The sequence below is a fragment of the Leptosomus discolor genome, chromosome 7, assembly GCF_034619465.1.
Source record: "Leptosomus discolor isolate bLepDis1 chromosome 7, bLepDis1.hap2, whole genome shotgun sequence".
NCBI lineage: Eukaryota > Metazoa > Chordata > Aves > Leptosomiformes > Leptosomidae > Leptosomus > Leptosomus discolor.
Genome location: NC_141397.1, coordinates 39,854,440 through 39,876,987, shown reverse-complemented (window position 1 = coordinate 39,876,987; position 22,548 = coordinate 39,854,440). Strand labels below are relative to the sequence as shown.

Genomic DNA, 22,548 nt, shown 5'->3' with positions numbered 1-22,548 from the left:
ATAGCAAAGAATACAACAGATTATAAATTGCTACAGCGGTGGTTTAATATAGTACAACTGTGGGGTTTGGTGTCGTCCCCCTCACGCTGGTCAAGGGTATCCTCCACAAGGCAGAGTGCCTGCACACACAGACATGGAACACCCAATAGCTTATATATGAACATGTGTTCAATCGAGAGATTGCTGGCTGAGATGCAGCTCCTAGAAATGAACAATGTTTTCAGGCTCCCAAGTAGCAGTGGGGGTAAGGGAAGGTAAGCAGATGCAAAGCAGTACCCCGGTTCTTTAGAAACAGAGGAGTCCTATGACAGATATCCCTAAATTCAAGTAGTCTTATTAGATAGCTATGGAATATCACAGACCTAACTATATCATCAAATGGTTTTCCAGTTTCAAGAGACTTGTAGGTTATTACTGAATTAGTTTTACCATTTGAGAGATTCCCAAAATCCAGATTCATTCTCACTGGTACCATCACTTAGTAGATCTTCATTCATCATATCTAGTTTTTTCTGAACCTGTAAAGCATAACATCGCTTTAGTGAGTGGAACCACTTACTGGGCAAACAGCTGAGTGTTAAACTCTGACAGTTGCTCTGTTTGTATCCACTTGAATCTTGTCCAGTGAGCTGACAGGTTACCTAAGCTGTCTGGAGAAACAGCTCAGTAGTGAACTGACATTTTCAGAACAGATTCCAAAGCTGTTTTCAGACACAAAAGGCATGTTAGTCTCGATGGTTAAAATGCTTTGCTAAGAGCTGTTTAGCGACCATCCTTGATGATGAGTACTGGCAAAGAAAAACTCGCAAAAAAACCAACCAACTCCTCTCAAAAAACCCACAACACCTCCACCACTTTCTGTTTCTAAGTAGTATTACTCATAGAATCAGTCACAATCACAGAATGGTTTGGGTTGGAAGGTCCCTTCAAGATCGTCTAGTTCCAACCCTCCCTGCTGTGGACAGGGAAACTCCAAAGCAGATATGTAGATGAGACAGCAAATAAGGAGAACGTCCCAGATATGCTAGCATAAGTAAATCCTGTGAGGAAGTGTGAACTGGCTGCGTTATAACTGTCACTTATCTATCAGTTGTCCTCCTTACACTTTTCAGCTATGTCGTTATCTGATAGGCAACCCTCAGAGGTAGTGGTTTTCTAATTTTTTTTTTTTTTTTGAAAAAAGGTAAAGTATTCTCACCTACTCTGTATCTGATTGATAGAAAATGTATTGCCAGATGAGTAAAATTTATCTGTAACAGATAAAATACTGACTCAATGATACACTGAATGTTTCTTACTAGATATGTATGTATATAGGACATACAAAACTTTTTTTCTGAACTCACAAGCACAACTGAGCCAGTAAAGTGTGAGCATAATTGTTTCTCATGGGCATATAAAAGGACTAGCAGTTACATGTCTTCTTTCCTGTGTCAAAAAAACCAAAACCAAGTCTACAAATAATTCAGTTATTGATACTGTGATGTAAGAACTTTGTGCAAATAGCCTCAAATGTATGCTTGTAGGAAGGGATCATCAGGCGTTAATCAAAGATTCTTCCCCATTATTGGCCAGTCTTTTTTAAGAGCAACTCCAGTTTTTAAACTCACCTTCACTTTAATAATTTTGCTCTTGAAGCTGCTGAGAACAACAATAACTTCGCTAGCTTCAGGTGGAGAGTCTGTACCATCGTGGCTGAAAATACAGTAAAATACTGACCTTTACTACAAAGCAGAAGTATGGTCTTCTACACATTTTTCCATATGGCATTAAGCCTTAGAATTGTCCAACAGGTTTGAGATGTGCGACAAAGTAACAAGTATTTGAACACACGCTTACTGCGGTTTTTTTAGATTAATTAATTTATTTAATCTCACATAATTTATGTTCAGTACAAAATGTAATTTGCTGTTCAGTTCACTACACTTTGGCAAGGGAACTGTTAGATTCACATATTACAATGTCTACCTAGTTAAAAAATGTCACAAGAAAAAGATTAAAATATTTCCTATACTCTCCTACCTGTAGATTCTGTAGATATCCTCAGATCTGCCCTTTCTCAGTCTTAGAGTCCATGCACCCGGATTGGCTTTTAACTGGAAGTAACCCTGTGAAACAGAAAGAGTATTTGTAAGTTTATAGAAAATGCAAGTGTACAAAACCAAGTTTTTAAGTCACGTGTTTTGACCCAGTGTTTTAGATCTGAAAATAGTTACTTGTAAGCCAGCTGATTAACATAACCTTAAGGCCTTATAACCCAGATAACAGGAGAAAACCACCCAGAAGTTCCATTCAGAATCATTGTTTTTTCCGTAACAGACAGGAGTATGAAAACATCTAGCATTATTTGTTAGATGAGAGAAAGTCTTCAGGGTGTCCTGACAGGAACAGTGCAGTGCCCAAAGTGTTCTTCTGCAAAAGCTTGCCTTCATGAAGGAGTGAGTAAATTTTAAAACACTAGTTGGTAACTACACAGCAGTGCATGAAAGGTCTGCCTACAAAACAAAATCTAAATGAATTTTGAAGCTCTACAGACTGCTGTTTCATATACAGCAGGAAATAATAACATGATTTATATGTTACAAGATACCTCTTCTACAGAAATCAAAAAATTACAATGTGAAATTCAAATATTGTATACAAGTCTTGTTTCAGGTTCCAGAGCTGAATATTTTCTTCTGTGATTTGAGTTATTATACCTATAGAAGATACAAACATTTGTAGTGATGCTTCAGTGTCCCATCCAGTTTTGTATTGTGACCCCAAATGCATGCAATTCCATATGTGAACCGGTCTGCTTTAAAAATAAATATTAAAAAAATAATTTAAAAAAAGCGCAGGGCATGTTCCTAGTCTCTTCATACCCTTTCACAGTATAGACACTGAGATGAGGCAGAGGATTCCCAGACACAGCATTATAAACCAAAGCATATGTACCACAGTATAACTAATTAGAAAAAAGACACCACCAAGCCATTAAGCTTCACTCCCTAACACACACACACAATGTGATCACACATAAAATAAGGGTCATCTTCCTTTCCACAGTAAGAAATATTACATCACGATAGGATATACTTTGGCTAAGAAAAGGTGCAGAGAAATAGAAAGTTAATGTAAGAATTTTAAAATAAATATTTAGCATCAGTGAACATTTTCTCGATTTTTCTTTAATAGGTTAAAAGATTCCAAAAAAACCCACAAAAGGCAATTCACTCCAGTTTTTCACTAACATTACATATGAAGAAAATATTCCAGTTGCTAACTTCCCTTGCCATAATTTCAGCCTATTACTTCTCTCATTGCCCACTGCAGACACTGAAAACAGACTGATCCCTTACACAGCTGCCTTTATAAGGTAGCAGGGAACAATCAGATGCCTGGATTTCAGTCACCTTTTCCCAACTAAATTAACCAATTCCCATTCTTTCACACTTCCTTTATTTTCTAGAATGCCAACTATTCTTGCTGACTGCCTCCATTTGTTCCATAGATCTCCTGAAGCAATGGGTTCCAAAACAAGACCACTGTTCACTTGAGGCTTATGGTACCAGGGTGGATGGTCTAAGGAGTTCCCTGTCTAGAAAAAAACAGAACTGTCTGACCTTCCCTGGAAAGAGGTTGCTTAAAAATATTGGCATCATTTTAAGATATTCCAGAAGATCTTTCTCAGCAAGCTGAAGGGAAAAGAGTACATAGTGAAAAAGGTAAGAGACAAGTAAGTACACAGCAAGGATTTAGACATCGATGTTAGGAATGATGTGGTTCTGATATATTTGCAAACAACTGTGGAGTGCACATAACACCACATATCCATAACTCACATACTAGAAAATACTCAATGGTGTTTACACAAGTGATTGTGCCGACTGGAGGACTAGTTATTTGTTGCCAGTTTCAGTCGAGTGCTTACCAAGTTGGCCATAACAATGGTATCAACAATGACAGGATTGGTTGAAGTTCCCAATGTAAACTGGAGTCCGCGAGGTGGCTGTCCAGTAGTAATATCATAGCAGTGTCCTTCCAGAAGCAAATACTCTAATTCGTATTCTGCAGCTACAACATTATCTACCTGTAAGGTGAAGATACTGCTGAATTCAGCACTGTATCTATAGTGCAAATTTTTAGTGATTCAGTCACTCTCTAAAATAGCCATAGTAATTACATAACAATTTCACCAGACTACTTTTAATAAACAAATACCTAGAAAGCCTCAGAGCTCAGCTTCTTTGAGTGACAAACTTCACACATATTGTTAAAGAGTGTCCCTGACCAAAAAGATTTGAATCTCAACTGGTAAGATGCTAGGATAAGAAAAGGGAAGGACTGTAGAGCAACACTATTTTACAATAATTTTTTTTTTTTTTAACATTTATTGGAGAGTGTAGTCAAGTAAGTGATTGGTCTGGAGTCCCATAAAAAGTATGTTTGGCTGCAGAATTCTGAATCTATATCTGTTTAAAGCTAGTCTCATCTGAAGTAAACATTTTGCTTTCCTCTGCATTGCTAGGGTACTGTCAGAAATACCAATTCCTTTTTTGTACACCAAACAAAAGTGCCATGAAAAGAAAAGAAAAAAAAAAAAAAAAGACAAACCCAAAAAAACTTAGGGCCCTACCAGGCTAAATTCAGATGTAGCCTGAGGATACTACATAAGCAAACAATAGTCTAATCTCACAAAACATCTTCTCTCATTGCACATCAAAAATGACAGTTTAATTGCTACAGCACCAACAGATTGCATATTAGGAATTGGAAATTGTGCACCTGCAAAATTAAAGCTACTATTTATTTGGAGGCTCAGGATGGTACTTCGAATGCCTGAAGCATTTAATCCCCCTCTCAGGCTTACAGTTAATTTAAGGGGCGTTGTGGGAGTGAGAGGCTTGAAATGTGTAGTAGTATCAGCCATTTGGTGGTTCATTTTTGGCTTTACAGTTAGGTTAAGAGATTAAAAGCAAAAAAACCCTAAACCCAAAAAAAAAACAAACAAAAAACCAGACCACACAACAACAAACACCCAATTTCCTAGATTTCCAAATAACTAGTACAGGATTAGCAACATCAGACTCTACCACTATACTGCGTCATATTCCAAAACAATATCAGAGATGCAAATGTAAAAGGAGACTAATAATACAGCGTTCAATAAGAACGTAACCCACATTTATAATGACCACAAGGTTGTACAGACCATTGCTTTTCAAGAGGCCTGTTTGTAAAGGGTTTGACAGTCTCGTTACACATGTAGCGGACAGGTTTCTGTACTGCAGGAGTCACCCAGGCAGCTAGGGCTCCTGTGGCCTGTCTCACCAGACAAGGCCCAGGGCTGGCTGGTTTTGGGCCTGAACTTCCCTCTCACCTCTAGAGGTGGTTCCTCCAGGTCAGGGTTGCGGCATATCGGTGGGGAAGCTTGTCTTGCCGCTGCCCATGCCATACCCACTCTGCAGATAAATAGAGGACTTCAGCCTCCAGAGCTGTCAGTCTGGCATCTTTTGCATATGCTGGATTATACATATAAAAATACTGATTTTAATATATATCTGCAGTTCTTCAAGGCCAACTAAGTAATGGCTTATTTCAAAGGAAAAGACTATTTGACCACCTCATTTAACGTGTATTATTTAACATTGCACCCTGAAGTCCAAAATTTTCTACTTTGCATCACACACGCCTTTTCTAACTATTAATAGATGTGTTTTAGTGCCCATCATAACACAGTAGTGTGCATTTTGTAACCACTTACTAGCCCACTAGGTCTTCTGAAAACTATTAAAGTTAACTTTATATAAACTGCTAACAGCAAGAGGTTAATAAATAGCACTGAATTATCCATCCCATTAAAGATTAATGAGAACCATCAACTTGTACATACAGATATTCTTGTTTTTAACGTCCTTTTTCTGCTAAATTCTAGCCCCTTCGATTCATCTTTCCTTCTTGTTTTATCCCTACGTACGTGGGGCAGCACTGCTCAGATCAATATTCTAATAGTCTAATGCAAGGCCTGTTTAGCAGCAGTCAGCTCCTAAACCTGCAATTGTGTGTATTTCTGCTGCACTAGTTTTCCTGTTTTATTCGTACTGCATAGCCTTTTGTGGGCCACAGGAGCATTTACCAGTAACAAAAGCTGTGAAAATGAACAGGTAGCTAAAACCAGCTCAGTGGCTTCTCAGATCAAGGGAAAGAAAGTACACTACTCGGCTCTTACTTCAAAATTTCCAAAAAGAGGTTTAAAAAGCTAGCAATCTTATTTTTAGTTGTGACATTAGCTGTAGGGAGCACTAGTCTGAAAGAATTTTTCAACTAATAAATTGAAAAAGTTATTTAATGACCAACAAAGAATTTCTTTGTTTCTAGCTCGGGACACTCTGAAATGCTACATATACATGCACTCAAAGCACCTGTAGGATTTGTTTCAAGCCTACAGTATTTTTCAACCTGTGGTTCAGGCATTCATGAGTAACTGAGAACAGCAATCTTACTGTCAAGGAGCTTCGGTTTACCTGTATCCCTCCTAGAAAATATTTAGGGGTCTGCAAATGTAAAAGGTGTTAATATCCACAATTCTATGTTTATTGGCATTTTAAAAGTCTACCTCTCTTTCCCATTACAAAAATAAGCCTTGGAGAAACACCACCATTTAAATGCAGTAATGGGAACACATTGATTTCTCTTACCTCCTCTAAGTAAATATTATCAAGGTCATATGGGGTTCTGACAGATTCCACCATCCAGCTCTCAGGAGTATTTAGGTTCAAAGTGAACAATGGAGACTGGGGCATATCCAAAAACTTGGCAATTGGTCCTGGAGCAAAGTTGTTATCTGCTGTGAAAGAAATCTCTGGCTCCAAAACATAGCGATAAAAGCTGAAATTTCAGAAAGAAAATGTCAAAACGTATTTCTGCCAAACTTCACAAACATTTCACTCTTCTTGGAACTTGCTGACGGCATCAGCTTTTCCAGATCTCCAATGTCTCCAAGGCTTTGTCCAAAGCAACATGGATTGTGTTGTTGTGTTGACCTTAGAACTGGTCAGAATTTTCATCTTGAAGGACGGAACAGAATGTGTAAGACTCAACCATTAACATTAGTAAGTTATTTAACTTTATATATATATTAAAAAAGCACCTAACTCGTAAAAAAGCAGAGTTACATCATGCTATTCACAAATTCCCAGTTTCTCTGGGGGAAATCATGCTATTATATACACAAGCTCAAAGCAGTTATTGAGACTTCCTATGGGACATTTGACCATGCTTCTTTGCTTGCACATTCCAATAGGTTTTTCTTTCTCTCTCTCTTTTTAACCCTGGCATGGTATTGCTTACCTTTTCAGTGGCATGTCAGAAAGTTTGGACTGGCAGTTCATGAACACTCTTAGGTTCATATTTATCAACCGGTTCAAAACCTAAAGTAATGAGAAAAAGGCATCCCTTAAAACACTAACTAGGAAAGCTGACCACTGTTTCTGTAGACAGGACCTCAAGGAGGCAAGTTACCTACTCATTCTCAATCCTCCTCCTCATTATTTGCTTCACCACTCCCACCTTTTAATTGGTGGTTTTAAGAAGAACAGTTACCTGCTCTCTCTCATTGCAGACATTCTTTTTGGTATGCAGAGCCTTTCCTCCTCAAGAACAGAGTAATTGCAAACTAAACTGTTACAACAGTGAAACTAAAAGCTATTGAGATGATACCTAAGCATGATCTTGTTAGTGTGTAATACAGTGTAATTAGTTTGTCCACTAATAAATTTATTGTGCAACTCAGACACATTATTAGAACGCCATTGGTCACCACCCCATCAAGGAGGAAGACAAACATTACAAAGTTATAGAACTGAGACAACTTTTTGAAATTGCCATAAAATACATTACAACATTGCATGCATACCAAAAGTAAGGGAGCAAGCCTTTGAGCATCTCTGGTCACAGGATCAACAGCAGCCACAACGTCAAAGTATGTCTCCCCCTCTTTTGGTGTCAGTTTCACTGCACTAAAGAGAAGAAAAAACAATTTTAAAGTATCAAATGTATGGATAAACATAGGAAAAATATGATGCATCTCATTCAGAAGTCAAATTACTTCCTAAATGCTCTGTGCCTTCTGAAACTAGATACAAGAAAAAACCCACACGTATACATGTGTACAGAAATAGGTAGACAGATAAAATGAATTTCTGGAATGTCCCCCGAAAACTGTTTGAGACTTTCCTTCCTATTCCTACTTGGATTTTTTTTATTTTTTATTTTTTTTTTTTAAGTTAAATGCAACTTAAAACAACGGGAACATTAAAAGACATGGAAAAGCATGTTGCTCAGCAAATGCCAGCAATCCTATACCTGTATCGTTCTTCAAAAAAATGATATTCAATCCTTGCCTCTCCTTTTGGTTGAGCAGAAAGAAGAGCATCCACTTTCATTACCAAATCACTTGCACTGAAAAGGAGGGAAAAAAATGTTTACAGATACTCAGAAAATGGATGTACTTACCACGTTTCTGCCAGTTAGCAGCAAAAGAGAAGACAGCCTGAATTCAGATACACAAACACACACTTTTGCTACCTCTCTACACAAGCTCTGAAGACTTAAACATATTTAAGGGTGAATCTGCCATTACTTTAAACAGGTTGCAGCCTTATTACTGAGAGTATCAAAGGGTTTAACTCTGTAACAAATACAGAACAGCTGGTATTTTAGGGGACAACCATGCTACAGGTATTGCATTCCTGAACTTCACCAACCTCTCTTAGACCTGTATGCCATTCAGATCCAACCCTTGTTTCACAGCAGTCCTCCCATTTTACACTGCAGCTCTAAAAACTAGGAAGCAATCCTGCATGTGGAGAAACTTGGGAGGGACCGTGTGTCCTGTCATTAAAAGGGAATTCTACTTCTGACAACTTCTTCCTTTTTATTATTCCCATAAATTTTCAGTCTAGTGTTTTAAGAATATATTTAATCTTGAAAAATGTAAGACCTCTTGAAAGTTCAGTGAAAATTGATTTGTACATCATAGCTTTGCCAAGAAGCAATACTGTAACTTAATGGTCTGTCAGCTTTTCCTGAATTAAGTAAGTCTCACAGATTTATAGTGACAGCTGTTTAAGTTGTTCATACCAAAACCATAAGCCTGGTGAAGACTGCCAAGTTCTACAGTGTCTTCCAATGCAGCAGATAATTTCAAAAGCTTTCAAAAAAACTTTGGCAGCATTCAAAGCAGAAAACCACCGCTCTGTCCAAAACTAGCCTATGTTCAAACTACACTCTCTTCCTCCACCCTATCACCCTTATTTATCTTTTGACTCCCAACACAGCAATGGATGCAAAAGTGTTTGGAATGCTGTCAAAACCTGTCCTCCTAGGATTCAGGATCATACAAGATTTCTGCACAAAAGACCTCATGCTTAACTTACTTGACCAGTCTTTAACAGTCAAGCAGCATCACAGAAAAATGTAATACTAAACTATCATCTTAGCTGTGGGCTCCAATAAAGCAATGCACACCTGTGGGCTTCAGTTCTTTTGAACCTGAAGATGACTTTCTTTTGATTAGCTCACCTCTATGCTTTTTGCAATAATTATCTAAAACTATAACTTCCATTTTCTTAGCTCTACCTCTTTTCCTGTTGTTTCTCCTTAAAAAATTAAAAGCAGTTTACATGATTCTGTAGTACAGTGAAATGTATTACTAAAATAACTTTTATATTGATAGGCCAAGCAGCACTTAACCGAACTGCAAACAGATTCAGAAAGCATACTCTAGCGTCTCATTTTTTTCTCTTCCTTCTGCAATCAATACTGTAGTAATCCTACATATGAATTAGGAAACCTTGACATATTGGAGGTAAATGGTTTAAAACAGCGTGTCAGTTAAGATTTAGTTGGGGGAAAGACCCAGAAGAAGTCCGAAGGCCTTAATATTAATGAAGAGTTAGGCTTCTCTCCCATTTCTAGAGGAGTAGAAAGGTAATCCAGTGCAGAAAGCATTTTCAAGAATAAATATAATAACGTGCACCAATTTATACTGCTTTGTAACACATCCCAGAGCAGCAAACAACTCTTCCCTGCACATAGACATCTTCTCTGTTAGTAAAGCTGTCACCAGAGGCAACTAAACCTTGAATGAAACTTCAGCCGGCTGAGCACAGCAATGAATTTAGCCAGCCTCTGTAATATGCAATAACCACCCTCCTTTATTTTTTCAGTCCACCTGCATCCCTCCCCACCCTCAGTCCCAGAAACCACTTCCTGAACTCCTCAGGTAACGCAGCAGGCCATTGCCACCCATGCTGCTGTGATCCAGGGACTAGCTCAGTGAACACCAATACATTTCCAGTTTCATATTCACTGGAACAGTTCCGTAGCAAATTCCTACAGACTTGGGCACTTTCCCAGTTTCTTGCTGCTTGTCAGTGAGGCTCGAGCCACTTAACTCCTCTAACTTCCATTACAAGGTAAGAGTCAGCCATGGCAGGTGGCTCCCGGATACAGATAACGAATCAAGAACTATGAACTCTGAGCACAGTACCATAGCAGGGGTTGCCAGTACTTTCAGAACTGCTTTCTGAATCTGACGGATACAGTTACAGCTCCGCCCCCCTCCAGGGGACTGTGAGCTACGAAAAAGTCAACAAACACTTTAAACTCAATAAAGATAATTTACATCTTTTTCCTTTCTCACTTGCCCTTCTGAACAGCTGAGCCTTGACCATACAAACACATGCATGTTTGTTTATAGCACCCATCCAGAGTATACTTGATAAAGCTTTCTCCAGGCTGTAAAAAGTCACATTATCAGAGTACCACCATTTTTTTGTCAGCCTCTTCACATTTACTTACAGATCTTCTTCAAATCCCAGCTGCTGAATCTGAGATTTGATTTTCTGTCCTGATGTCTTTAGTATGATATTCTCAAGGAGATGAAAATCATCCTGATTGAACATCTCACCATCTTCTAATGGGCCAATAATCTACAAAAAAAACCAGGATCAGCATTATTAGGCAAAAGCTGCACTGAAACAAAATTCAAAGATGTATTAAATAAATATTCCAGCCCAGTCTTGGTGGGTATCAACTGTTTAGGCTGGTATTAACATCAACGGAAGCAGAGTTTAACAGATAAATTAGCTATTTAGAGCAAAGAGTCTCAAACTAAGGCATAAAATGCATGCTTAAAATTTTCACTGAGTGCTTGGTTTGCGCAAGTCGGGCATATTAATTTATACATGCAATACTACATCTTGAAGGGACAATAGAACAGCAGTAGTCCAGCAAATCTTCAGGCCTTCAGAAGCCTAAAGCTACCTAGACAATTCTTGCTATTTTGCTAATGAAAGAAATAGAATACCACAACTCATCACTTGAAATTTTTAGCCCATTAAAGTATACAGTAACCACTGGAACTTGTGGGGTTTTTTTCCTTACTGGGAAGCAGATGACAAAAGAAAACTTGATGCTGTACACAGCTGGGTTTTGTTATTTGCAGTAAAATACTATTGTAACATCACTTCTCTAATCCAAGCAGCTATCATAAAAAGAGATGGTGTAAGAGACCAAGGCACCTTGGTCAGGGCCAGATGGAGCAGCATTTTGCCCCACAAACTGAAGCAGCAAAATCATTCAAATTTATCGTCTCTTTTCTGCCCCGGACTCAATTCACTGCCAACATGAATGAAGCTCTGTTATTGGGAGAGCTGCATCGGTACAACACACCAACAACTAACTGCAAGTAGTACAAAGAAAAGGTCCCCGCAGGTCTGAATAAATCAAACTGCAAGAGGTCCTAAAAACTGCCGAGACTTAAAGAAGGCTGAGACTCTGTGTCTGATCCCTAGACTCTGCTGCTCAAGGTCTGCTTCTTTCCCAAATGCGGAATATCTCTTTTACTGTCTGCTGATTGAGCTCACCCTTCCATTGCTGATCACAGCCCTCTGTCCCTTCTTCAGCTTTAGAACGTCTCTGCAGTATATAGCATGGGATAGAATAAAATCCACCTTGGGAGATTCAAAGGTTTCTTTGAAAATATTGATATCCATACCCTGAAAGAAAAGAATACTTGACATTGAAATGGGAAGAAAAGTATACCTCTGCACGCTTTTTTTTAAATGCGCCTTGATTCCATTCAAGAACATCTTTATATCTTGCTAAAATTTATCCCCAGGCCTCTTTTCTTTGTGGTCTTAATCCTAGTTCTTGCCTGTCACCTTCAAACGTTATCCCAGCTTCTGATGTGAAGGGCCACAGCCCTAGGTAACTGTTGCTACTTAGACCAGTTGTTTCATTCTTCTGTTCTTAAGTGATTCTTGCCTCACATTTTTAAACCTACTTTGAGAAATGTAACTGTAATTTTTTTCTCAGCTTTTTAAAAAGATTATAGTTCTCTCTTAACCCACCCCCAAGAAACAACTGACTCACTCAAATAGGTCCCTGAATCTGCAATCCTTTTGACTTTTCAAAGTTACATAGCTTTGATGTGTATAACGATTTACTTTCTTTTCAGATGGACTGTTGTATTGCGGGAAGTTTACCTTTCTGAACAAAAAACCCAACAGCAAACCCAACAGTGTTACTCTCCATTGTTACTGCATCTTTTGCATATGAACATACTACACTAAAAAATTCACTAGGAGAACAAGTGAAGTACCCTCTCTTTGGAAATGCCGATGAACATGCTTACCCCAACGGCAAATTCTAAGATGTTGGCTCCTGCCTCTAGTGCCTTTGCATTTTCTTCTTTTGCCATTTTGGTGATGAAGTTCTTGGCATTATTTGATGTTTGTGTCTGCAGAGCTGCCCATATGGCTTTAGCGACAAGTGTATTCTGGCTATTTGGATCTTCACTAGGATTATTGATCACGGTAATTCGAACATTATTGCTGGATTTCTGTGTTCAACAAAACAAGCATTAGGAAGTTTTAGATTGCAGGTGTGCTTTAAATGAGAAGAGTAAGTCTATTATAATAAACACTATAGCAAAAGCTTTATGTTTCTTAACTAGAAAACTAGATTCCAAATAAGGTAAATAACAGCACAAGGTTAAAAGGATGAATAAACTACTGTAACATCAAGTATTTAGTTTATGTATAGGCACCACTGTGACAGGAATCTTCTAGATAATACTGTGCCACATAAGAGATAGAGGACCATGGCCAGCACTCAGAAGTCTGGCAAAACAGTGATTTAGGAGTAAGCTATCTATTTTTATGGTTCAGTTATCTTCCCAGAACAAATGAGATAGAGCAGACAGCAGTGCTCATGCTCATCTCCAAAACACAAACATTTTCAATTTAGAACCATGGGCTTAGAAGAACATCTTTTCTTTATTGTATTAGCACAGTGCCAAGAGGGGATTCTGTCCTAATACATGAAGGTCAGCGAGGTTACAGCCCTGACAGATAAGATGAGGCTGGAAATTAGAGACGCTGCAGGAGTTCTATGATCCTCCCCAGGTCATACAACAGGAAGAAGTGCAACCTGTGTTTTTGAAGCTTCTACTTACTGCTTTATTAGCACTGCTAACCTGTTTAAAGGAAAACATTACCTACCTGATGTTTAATTGCGTCATACAACAATTGTCTCCCTGAAGGTTTATCAAAATCACCAACAATCCAAAAAGTAACTGGTCTAACAAAGGAATCATCTGCAATTAAAAAAAAGGGTGGGAGAAGTTTGAGAGTGAAGGGAAGGAAAACTTCAGGTTTTCCTCATTTAGAGGAAGAATACAATGCACATGCAAAGATTTCAAAAAAAGTAAAATTGCATAGGAAAGCTATGAATGGAGCTAAGCTATGAAGTCTGGCAAGACAACAGTAATAGCATTGGTATTATATTAGGTTTCATTTACCTCATTCAGAAAACCCACATGGGCCAGCATGCATCATTGTTTCTAAGCGGGATTTTTTTTTTTGCTACCTTTTAAAATTAGAAATTATAAAGGAAATCGCTTACAGATTCCAACTAGCGTACAGACATACCGCTTCTTTGTACTGAAGCTGTTAGTTCACAAAATCAGTTTTGTATAAAGGAAAAAGTGCCGAAGCAAACATGCATTTAAACAGCTTTCTTCATTTCCTGCTGGTTCTAAAGCCAGTATTACAAAGGAACGAGAAAATTCCCAGAACAACAACATATGAAATGCTAAAGCATGAGTTACCATAGATCTCCTTGGAAGACATTCCTGGTCAAAAGTGGAAAGGAAAGGGGAAAAGGAAAGACATTAATAATTTGACAGTAATCCCAATGTGTATCAAGAAGCTGCAGCACTGTACTGGGTGTAACTGAATCGCTAAGGTTCAAGTCCAACAAGCAACAAGTTTGTGCTAATTTTATTAGAATAAGCCTTTTTCTTCCTCTCAAGTAGACTGATGCTTTATTTTCATGCTACAGCACTAACTGTACTACATATTACCAGTTCATACCATACCATGAAGGCATCATTCTGAAGACAGTTTGCAAAATCTGCCATGCCATTATGGCTTGGATGTTAACTGTTCCTGCTATCGTCCCTCTTTAAAAACCAGCATGACAGTGCTATTTCAGTACTGTTGCTGAGCCAGCAATATGTATAACTTTCCTATTATTTTAGAAAATGAATGTGCCACAGCATTACTGTTAATCACATACCAGTTATCTTAAGCGACAGAAGAGTCAGTGACCCAAAACTGTCAAGCCATGGGATTCCAAATTAATGCACACTTTCAAATGAGCATGCGGAGGTGAAGGTTTGATTAATACTCTACAAAGGGAAAACAAGGAACTTGTTCAGATCTAAGTGGCTGAACATGAACCAAGGGCAAATACAAGACAGAAGGAACAATGGGAACATTTAAGGCAGTGCATGTAGGTGGCAGTGGCTGCAGACAGTACTGGGGAAACTTGTGAGACTCTAGTAGAGACAACAGACAGGAACAAGAGGAACTGGTTCAAATAACAGCAGTTTATTTATGATACCCAACCAAAACGGATATAGGAAAGGCCTGATTAAGCTCTTTATTATGTCTGTGAATGCATTTCTTACACTGAGAAGTACAGCTGAGTTTTTACACTAATGGGAGACTTTATGTATAATTGTAATAAAACAATACTGTCATTGAAAAAGCAGTACACGCACTGGAGCAATAAAAACCTCACAGACCATATTAGGTGTTGTCTTACATAATGGGCAATAACTTTCTTCTGAATCTGTGTAACTTCTAGTAATTTTGAGTTATAAGACAGAGCTAGAACCCCTTCTGTATTTTTCTAGTCAGTGTCACTGCAGGATCAGAGCTTACACTGCTGCATTTCTGGGGTCATTTGCAACAGAGCAAGAGCAGGTTGGGTGGGACTTCACTATTCATTGAAGGCTGGGCTGGGTTTAAAGAGGGGAGCATTCTTGATCCATGTAGATGTCATGACTTATTAAAAAAAAAAAAAATCTTTTTAACACTTAGATTGCACCACAGGCCTGAACAAGGCTCAGCATGTGTGTTCAGTACCATATATGCGCTTGGAAACACACATGAGATTAGGTTTGCATTCATAATCCATTGCAGATGTTACCTTTCTTTGTTAAGTAGGTCATGCTGTTTGCGACAGCAGCTGTCTTATCTTTGGAATCCAGTGTGGTAAATCGAGCAAAGTCATCCACGTAGAAGTTATCTGAGGAAGAGAAAAAGTATTAGATGCCAAAGCAAAAATCACTACTATTACCAGAACATGATACTGCTTTATGTCTTATTTCCACTGTTAATATATAAGCCGAAGAATATATTTTTGTTGTCTCAAAAGTTACATTTTTGTCTCATAAATTACATTAACAACTACATTGCAGATTTGATATGCAGAAGTCAGCTGAAAGAATTGTTCAAGTCTCACTTAGTTGTAGTTAATTTATGTAAATAATATAATTTTTAAATCCACTGTGTTACTATTTTTCATGCAACTCAAAAAAGGTAGTGGTAGAAGTGTTATTGTGATACTGTCATTATGCTGCAGAGTCACTGCATTGGGTGTTAATACATTTAGCCATGAAAAGTTCTGCTAAACCTTACATAATTCCAGAGATGACTGTCAATTTCTGCTCAAAAGAAGGTTAGAAATAAGAAACAACCTGCTGCTTTATATATTATATGACTGTTCTTAGCTTTTGCTAGCATTGCTAATTTATAAGTTTCATGAGTCTTATTCTCTTAAAGGTTTGTATAAAATCAAAATAAATTCCTGTTTTGAAAACTCTGTAGACATTAATGTTGCTATTGTACATAACATCTCCCCCAGCATCACAGCTAGAACATCACTTGGGGTGCTGTTAATACTGTGCCACTAGAGCTCTCCATTGGGACAGCAGAAGTCTTTCACTCAGGTACTTCAGGTTTAATGCAACTAAAAGCATCCCTTACTCATTCCTGTCAGATCTAGGTACTCTCTGTCAGACATTAAGATTCTTGAGTTAATTCTTGGAACAACATTAGGCTGGTTCATGATATACTCAATCACATCTTGGTCATTAGATAATTCACCCTGAAGGAAAGAAAGAAGCAATATTCGTTATTTCACATGTATATTTGCTCTAGATAACTTAAAACAAACAAACAAAACCCCACCCCCCACAAAAAAAAAAAAAACAAACCAAAAAAAAAAAAAAAAAAAACCACAAACCAAGAAGTGAGGCAAGTTAAGTTGTCTTGTGTATTACATGTTCAGGGACTTTTGAGTCAGTTGTTCCAAATCTTCTCCGTAAAGTCACAGCTGACCTTGGCACTTACCAGGTACACGGCTCGCTGGAAGATGCCTGTGGTTTCCAGGATTTTGTGCATGGTCACAGTTTCTAGGTCATCAGGATCCAGCTGATCTTTTTGAAATGGCATTCCATTGAATAGCACAACAGGAAGAGGACCTACACCCGTTTGCTCATAGTAACCTCTTGCTGCCTAAACACAGGGAAAGAAGTAGCTTTACCAGATCAGCCCATTACCATGAGGGTTCATAACGTTTCCATGCAATATCCACACAAGACTATTCTAAACACACTAACATGTCCTTCCAGCTTTTATATGATATGGAGAATATTAATTTTACACAGTGCATAACACACTTTCTGTATCTTACATGCACAAGATGTTCTTGTCCTTCAGAGTTTCAAAGCAAAAAAGTTACTTCATAATACAGCAGTGCAAAATAGTCCATTAAGTTCATACTGTAAATAATTCAAATAAAATCTGCTTCATCTCACATGTAAGTGACCCAATAGTGATGTGCTCTCCCTATTTTCTCCATACAGAAAAGTACTGAACCCCAAAAGTAACTTCAAGAAATTGTTTGAGGAAGATTGTTGAATGCCTTCCTGCAGGAAGGGCATTTTGAATTCATCATCATTACTTTATCTCACACAGTATTGAAATACCAATAATGAAAACCCACACCAATCCCTCCCAGACATTAAGCCCCTTGGTTTTCTAAATTAACCATTCCATCACCTTGATTTTTTTCAAGCAATTTTACACTCTACTAAAGTCTGCATACCAGAATGAAAGCATGACTTATGAGTCACAAGAAAGTTACCTTGGTTCTGGTAGTACACATATAGATTTTTAAAAGTATGTATTACAATATATTTTATATATAATGTATATTATATAAAGTTTTGTGCTGAACGGAAATACTCATTGAAGTAATACTTGAAGTCACACAATGTGATAACAAAATAGCTACCTGGTTAGCAAGAGGATTGGATCAAGAAATTGTACATAACTATTTTCAAAATGGTGTTAAAGCAAAAAAGTGGGAAAAAGCTCTACTTCAGTAATTCTTACCTTTCTGTTTTGATCATAGGCAGAATCAATTCCGAGAATGCTGTTGACTTCCACATAAGGATACTGTTTCTCAAGAACACTAACCACATGCTCCACTTTCAGCTGATCTCCTGATTTTACTTTGTTATATATCTGAAAGGGGGATAGAAATAAAAGTTTACAGCTGCAACTGTAAAGCTTCCGTCCTCCTGTCAAAGGTAAGTGGACCTGTCACCTGTATTCTAGTAATTATTATAAGGCATTAACAGCCAGATTGTAAAACATATATTCATATTTATCAGCTGCAATAACAACTCCTAAGCACTTGTAGTTCTTACAATTATCTTGCTTTACCTCATAATCATTCCAGTGAGATTGGAAGGAGGTAAGTATTATGTATTTCTTTAAATAATAACTTGCATCTTCAAAAGTTATTTGAGGGGGAAAAGTAGCACTTAGAGGAAGAAGGCCCAAGTAACGCACATCCAAAGAGCTCCCCTTCCCTTCAGAACTCAAAACATGCTTATAAACAATACAACAGACTTCACTGTTTGCTTCTTGAAGGCAGAAGATTTTACTTCAACTTAGAAATACATACCCAAAAAAGAGAATAAAAGTCACTGTCTTCAAGTCATCAGCAGTTTAATGTTACAGTATGCCCCAGCTTGTCAATTTGTCAATGTCAAATCGCAAGTGTAAATACATTTACTAGCACATACATATGTTATCCTTTGATATGGCAAAGTACGCAGCAGGAACTGTTCAAAACGTATTACAACACTGAAAGGACATAGCAGTTTAGATATTGTTGGCAGAACGACCAAAGAGGCAAGATCAGAAAAGTGTGAAGTGTCACATTTAGTCTCACTTGTTAAAGCTAGGTCAGAAGCACTTTATAAAGAAACATGTATTGAGTGGGACTCCAAATACTAACCAAGTCAAAGAAAAATTTCTTCCATTATCTACATATTAGCACATTAACATAATCTTACATACATGGAAAATATTAAAAAAATTATTTCCCTTTTAAATGAATACTTACAGACATGACAGTCTGGAAAGCATAATTATTGTCTATTTCTTGTGCCACATAATTGTATGCCCTAAGAAGGGCAACACCAGGATCCTGAAGTCCATCAACATCCTCTGAATCATTAACCACAAAGACTAGTCCTATCCTGCAATCAAACAGATCCCCAGATCATGAATCTATTATACTAATAATCAACTCTTCATAAAACTGTCAGCTACAGTCATCATCTTAGACAAAGGCTTTTTCTGGAATAGACTAGTGAGATTTTGAGCAGAGTGGCCAGAAAGCAAACTTAGGACATATAATCTCTAATGGTGAGTTCATCAGAATCTTGCTTTTCATCTCTCTTTCACCCAAAGTACTCGCTTCTAAGTTTCTTTTGGACTGTTAAAGAAACTGTTCTGCTAGTAACGAAAGTTCTGTTCAAAAAAAAATTAAATAACTATTAGTATTTAGGTAAATGCCCTTCCCAGCCACCAATAAACGATATGTAATATTTGTACAGTGGCCTAGCAATGAGAATTTTACAATTGCAAAAGTCACGAAAATAAAACCGATGTAAAAAAAATCCCATTAAAACATAGCAGTTACCTCAGTGGGATGTGGTTACTGAAGAACATCTCTGCCACATTCAGTAATTCTGCTGTGGTCTCGTGAATAGGATCTACTATCAGCACCTGCATACAAATTGCAAGTGAAAAGTTTCTATTCCCTTAAGAAGTCAAGCTACAGGTTTTTGATTAGAGATCGTTTCATTCACATGTCAGCACAGAATTATCACCAGTCCTATTTTATACACTGCCAGGAGGATGAGGCCCACTAAATAATAGTTTTTTCTACAGTCTACACGTCCATTATCTAAAATACTCAGTCTAAACCACTCCTTTAACCAGAAGGGACCAGATTTCTTACATACTTTGTCTCTTTACCTCAGTATACCCTAGCATCTAGGCTTCTGCCTCTGCATGTACACAAATCCACCCATTAAGATGTACATGGGAGACAGGCATTTGTCAGAACTGAGGAATACAGCATTGCTCTGCTCAACCTCCTGGAGAGCTGACATTACTAAGACATTCTCAAAGCAAGCCCAAACCCAGAAAGGGCCATTCAGAATGAATTTGGGTCCCTTTATTCATGCCAAGTGTTGTCTTTTCATTTAATGATTTCAATGTTAAAAGTACTAACTCTAGAGAAACAGGTAATGTGTTTTCACAGCTTGAGGTGATTCAAGTTCTTAGTTGCCACTAATCAGACAAGTCCTGTTTTCTATAGGTTCCATGCTGCCACATGACAAGAGTTACAGTATAGAATTTACAAACTTCTTATTAGATTTAACTTTGAGTAGTTTATCCAGAGACTAAAAGGACACCCAGGATTAAGCTGAGGGCTGTTGATCCATCTTCTGAAGTCCTGGTACAAGGATGCTTCCTAACTGAAACAACTGACATTGGTCTTAACCCTGTTAAGAAGATACTAATTAACAAATTTGAGGGATTTCATTAACTAACTTGAGGTATTATCACGAAATCAAAAATTCTTACTAATCAGATGGTAGTTTTTCCAATTGATGAAGCAATTTCTGGCATCTAATGGATGCCAGAGAATCATCTCAGTAATCTGTGCATCTCAGCCATAACTTCCTAGTACAAGTAGAACAAAACCTTTTAGAAAAGCATCCTATCTCAAGATATTTAAGTAATGGGGAATCCAGCATCTATGGAAGTAACTTGCAAAAGCTAATGTTCCTGCTGTTGAAAAAACAAAATGCACAGGTTATTTCTAGTCAGATTACTACTTACAAAGTTATGGAAGTTTTTTCTAATTTGTCTGATCACGCCTGGAAATGTGGGACGCAGCAGTTCTTGCACATTGGAAGGCCAGGAATTATACCGACTGTCAACTTCAAGGTTGTTGATCCACTAATTAAAAACAAAGGCATTTAAATGATTGACAGTCCTCCTGCTCAAGTCTGAGACTGTAAAGTATTTTAAAATCAGACACTATATTGAGAACTATATGAATAAAATGGTAAGCCTTTTATAAAGAGCTAATTATATTCATAACCTTACTTTCCTTTTTTTCTTCACTGCAGCTTCAGAGCTGCTTGTCAGATAAGAACAAAAGTTCCCTTGACAGCTTAAGAATGCACTGACCAATGGCAAAGAAGGTATTTCTTACATAAAACCATACGCACTGAAATAGCAGGGCTTCTGATGTCCACAGCGTAGTCGGAATCTGATGGCTGGATGTTCAACTTCAGAACATTGTGCAAGGAAAGACCCTCAATTCCTAAGCTGTGCAGGCCTTCCATAACGCGGGCTTCATTGCGTAGCACATCAATCAAGCTGCAAGGAAAAGAAAAAATGTTGTTGAATTTTAAAGACACAGTAAATAACTTGCTTTTATCCTAAGCGTTAACAGATGAAAGGTATAAACAAGTCTGCAATGTCTGTGCGTTACTTCTTATTTATCATCTATTTCTAAGTGACCTAAGGAACTTAAGATAACTTACACCTATTCAATTACATCGTATTTCTAGGAAAAACTACATTAAATCAAGATAACTAAAGTGTGATATACATATGTAATTTCAATTCCACGTTATTGAAACAAATCTTGACAAAGATATAGGATGGTTTTGAAATGAAAAATTTACAGTTGTTTATCCTTTGAGAATCAGTCTACTATCTTCAGAGTAAAACCTTTATGTTGACAGTCTTGAAGACCAAAATCTTGCTAATCACAGCACAGATCAAAACAACAATACAGAGGTGACTTCCCATTCCAGTCCTGAAAGGTATCCCAGTTTTCACATCAGCTTTCTCGTTGCACTTGCATAATTTGCCTTTTCCAGTACTTGACAATTAAACCTATTCTAGTTAGACTTTGTGAAGAAGGTTCAAAACTGTCTAAATGACTATCGTCCATGCACAAGCAGGATGCAAGCTCCTAAACAGGATACAGTTTTCTGAAAAACAAAACATTCCTACCTAAATATGTCCTGAGTGTCTAGATCAATAAGTAGTCCGTTGATGAACAGCGCAGAATCTCCCGGTTGCAATCCTAATGTTCCTTTGAAATACTGAAATAAAGTAGAAAGCCGTTAGAAGAATGCTCTGCACAGAAAAAAATTACTAGAGAGTTTAATGTGTCACATTGTAGATTTTACCTCCTTAGTCGCATTACAAACTGCATTACATTACTTCTCAACTAGTCTGTGCTGACGTTGTGGACACACCCATACCAGAGGAAAAAACAACTGAAGCTGTTCAGTGCGTAGATGCCTAAGTTGGCCTTCCGTTTGTTTTTCTACATGATTCAGTAGCACATTGGAAAGTCTCCAAGTAGAATTTTTAAATACGCTCAGATTAAATCATTAAAAATGCTTGAGAGAAGTAATTTAGTATTTTTTTAGCTGACAGCCCACAAAGTAAATGGACAAATAGCATCCAGTTACTGCCTTAGCTCTTTAGCATGCCGTTTTGCGCAGAACAGACTAAACTGCTGGATATTGCGTGGTGCTCACCATTGGGACTAACTACTGTGTTTAAGGTACTAAATAAGTCCTGACCAGGTGGATATGTCATCAATGAAAAGTAGACGAGCTGCGACTGTAGTCTGATCTCCCCAAAAATCAGGCAGCACACAAATGAAAGTGTCTTATCAATATTTTGGAATTTCTTCCAAGTACCTCTAAGCAAGACTCCAATTGAATGGATACTTGCTCCTGAATTG

The 22,548-nt window shown here is 37.7% G+C and overlaps 1 protein-coding gene across 1 annotated transcript in view; it reads right to left on the bottom strand.

The window, feature by feature from the left end:
* The window catches only part of UGGT1 (UDP-glucose glycoprotein glucosyltransferase 1), a 42,158-nt gene that overhangs the window by 6,150 nt on the left and 13,460 nt on the right, over positions 1–22,548 (bottom strand). The window contains exons 11-32 of the mRNA XM_009959781.2: positions 21,804–21,895; positions 21,008–21,158; positions 20,613–20,732; positions 19,402–19,487; positions 18,820–18,955; positions 17,799–17,930; positions 16,752–16,916; positions 16,386–16,506; positions 15,547–15,645; positions 14,159–14,182; positions 13,551–13,645; positions 12,683–12,889; positions 11,913–12,044; positions 10,846–10,976; positions 8,347–8,442; positions 7,898–8,000; positions 7,333–7,412; positions 6,681–6,870; positions 3,914–4,072; positions 2,023–2,108; positions 1,611–1,695; positions 430–518 (exon numbers count right to left, since the gene is read on the bottom strand). Coding sequence (XP_009958083.1) covers positions 430–518; positions 1,611–1,695; positions 2,023–2,108; positions 3,914–4,072; positions 6,681–6,870; positions 7,333–7,412; positions 7,898–8,000; positions 8,347–8,442; positions 10,846–10,976; positions 11,913–12,044; positions 12,683–12,889; positions 13,551–13,645; positions 14,159–14,182; positions 15,547–15,645; positions 16,386–16,506; positions 16,752–16,916; positions 17,799–17,930; positions 18,820–18,955; positions 19,402–19,487; positions 20,613–20,732; positions 21,008–21,158; positions 21,804–21,895 — 2,579 coding nt within the window. The remainder of the gene's footprint in view (positions 1–429; positions 519–1,610; positions 1,696–2,022; positions 2,109–3,913; positions 4,073–6,680; positions 6,871–7,332; positions 7,413–7,897; positions 8,001–8,346; positions 8,443–10,845; positions 10,977–11,912; positions 12,045–12,682; positions 12,890–13,550; positions 13,646–14,158; positions 14,183–15,546; positions 15,646–16,385; positions 16,507–16,751; positions 16,917–17,798; positions 17,931–18,819; positions 18,956–19,401; positions 19,488–20,612; positions 20,733–21,007; positions 21,159–21,803; positions 21,896–22,548) is intronic.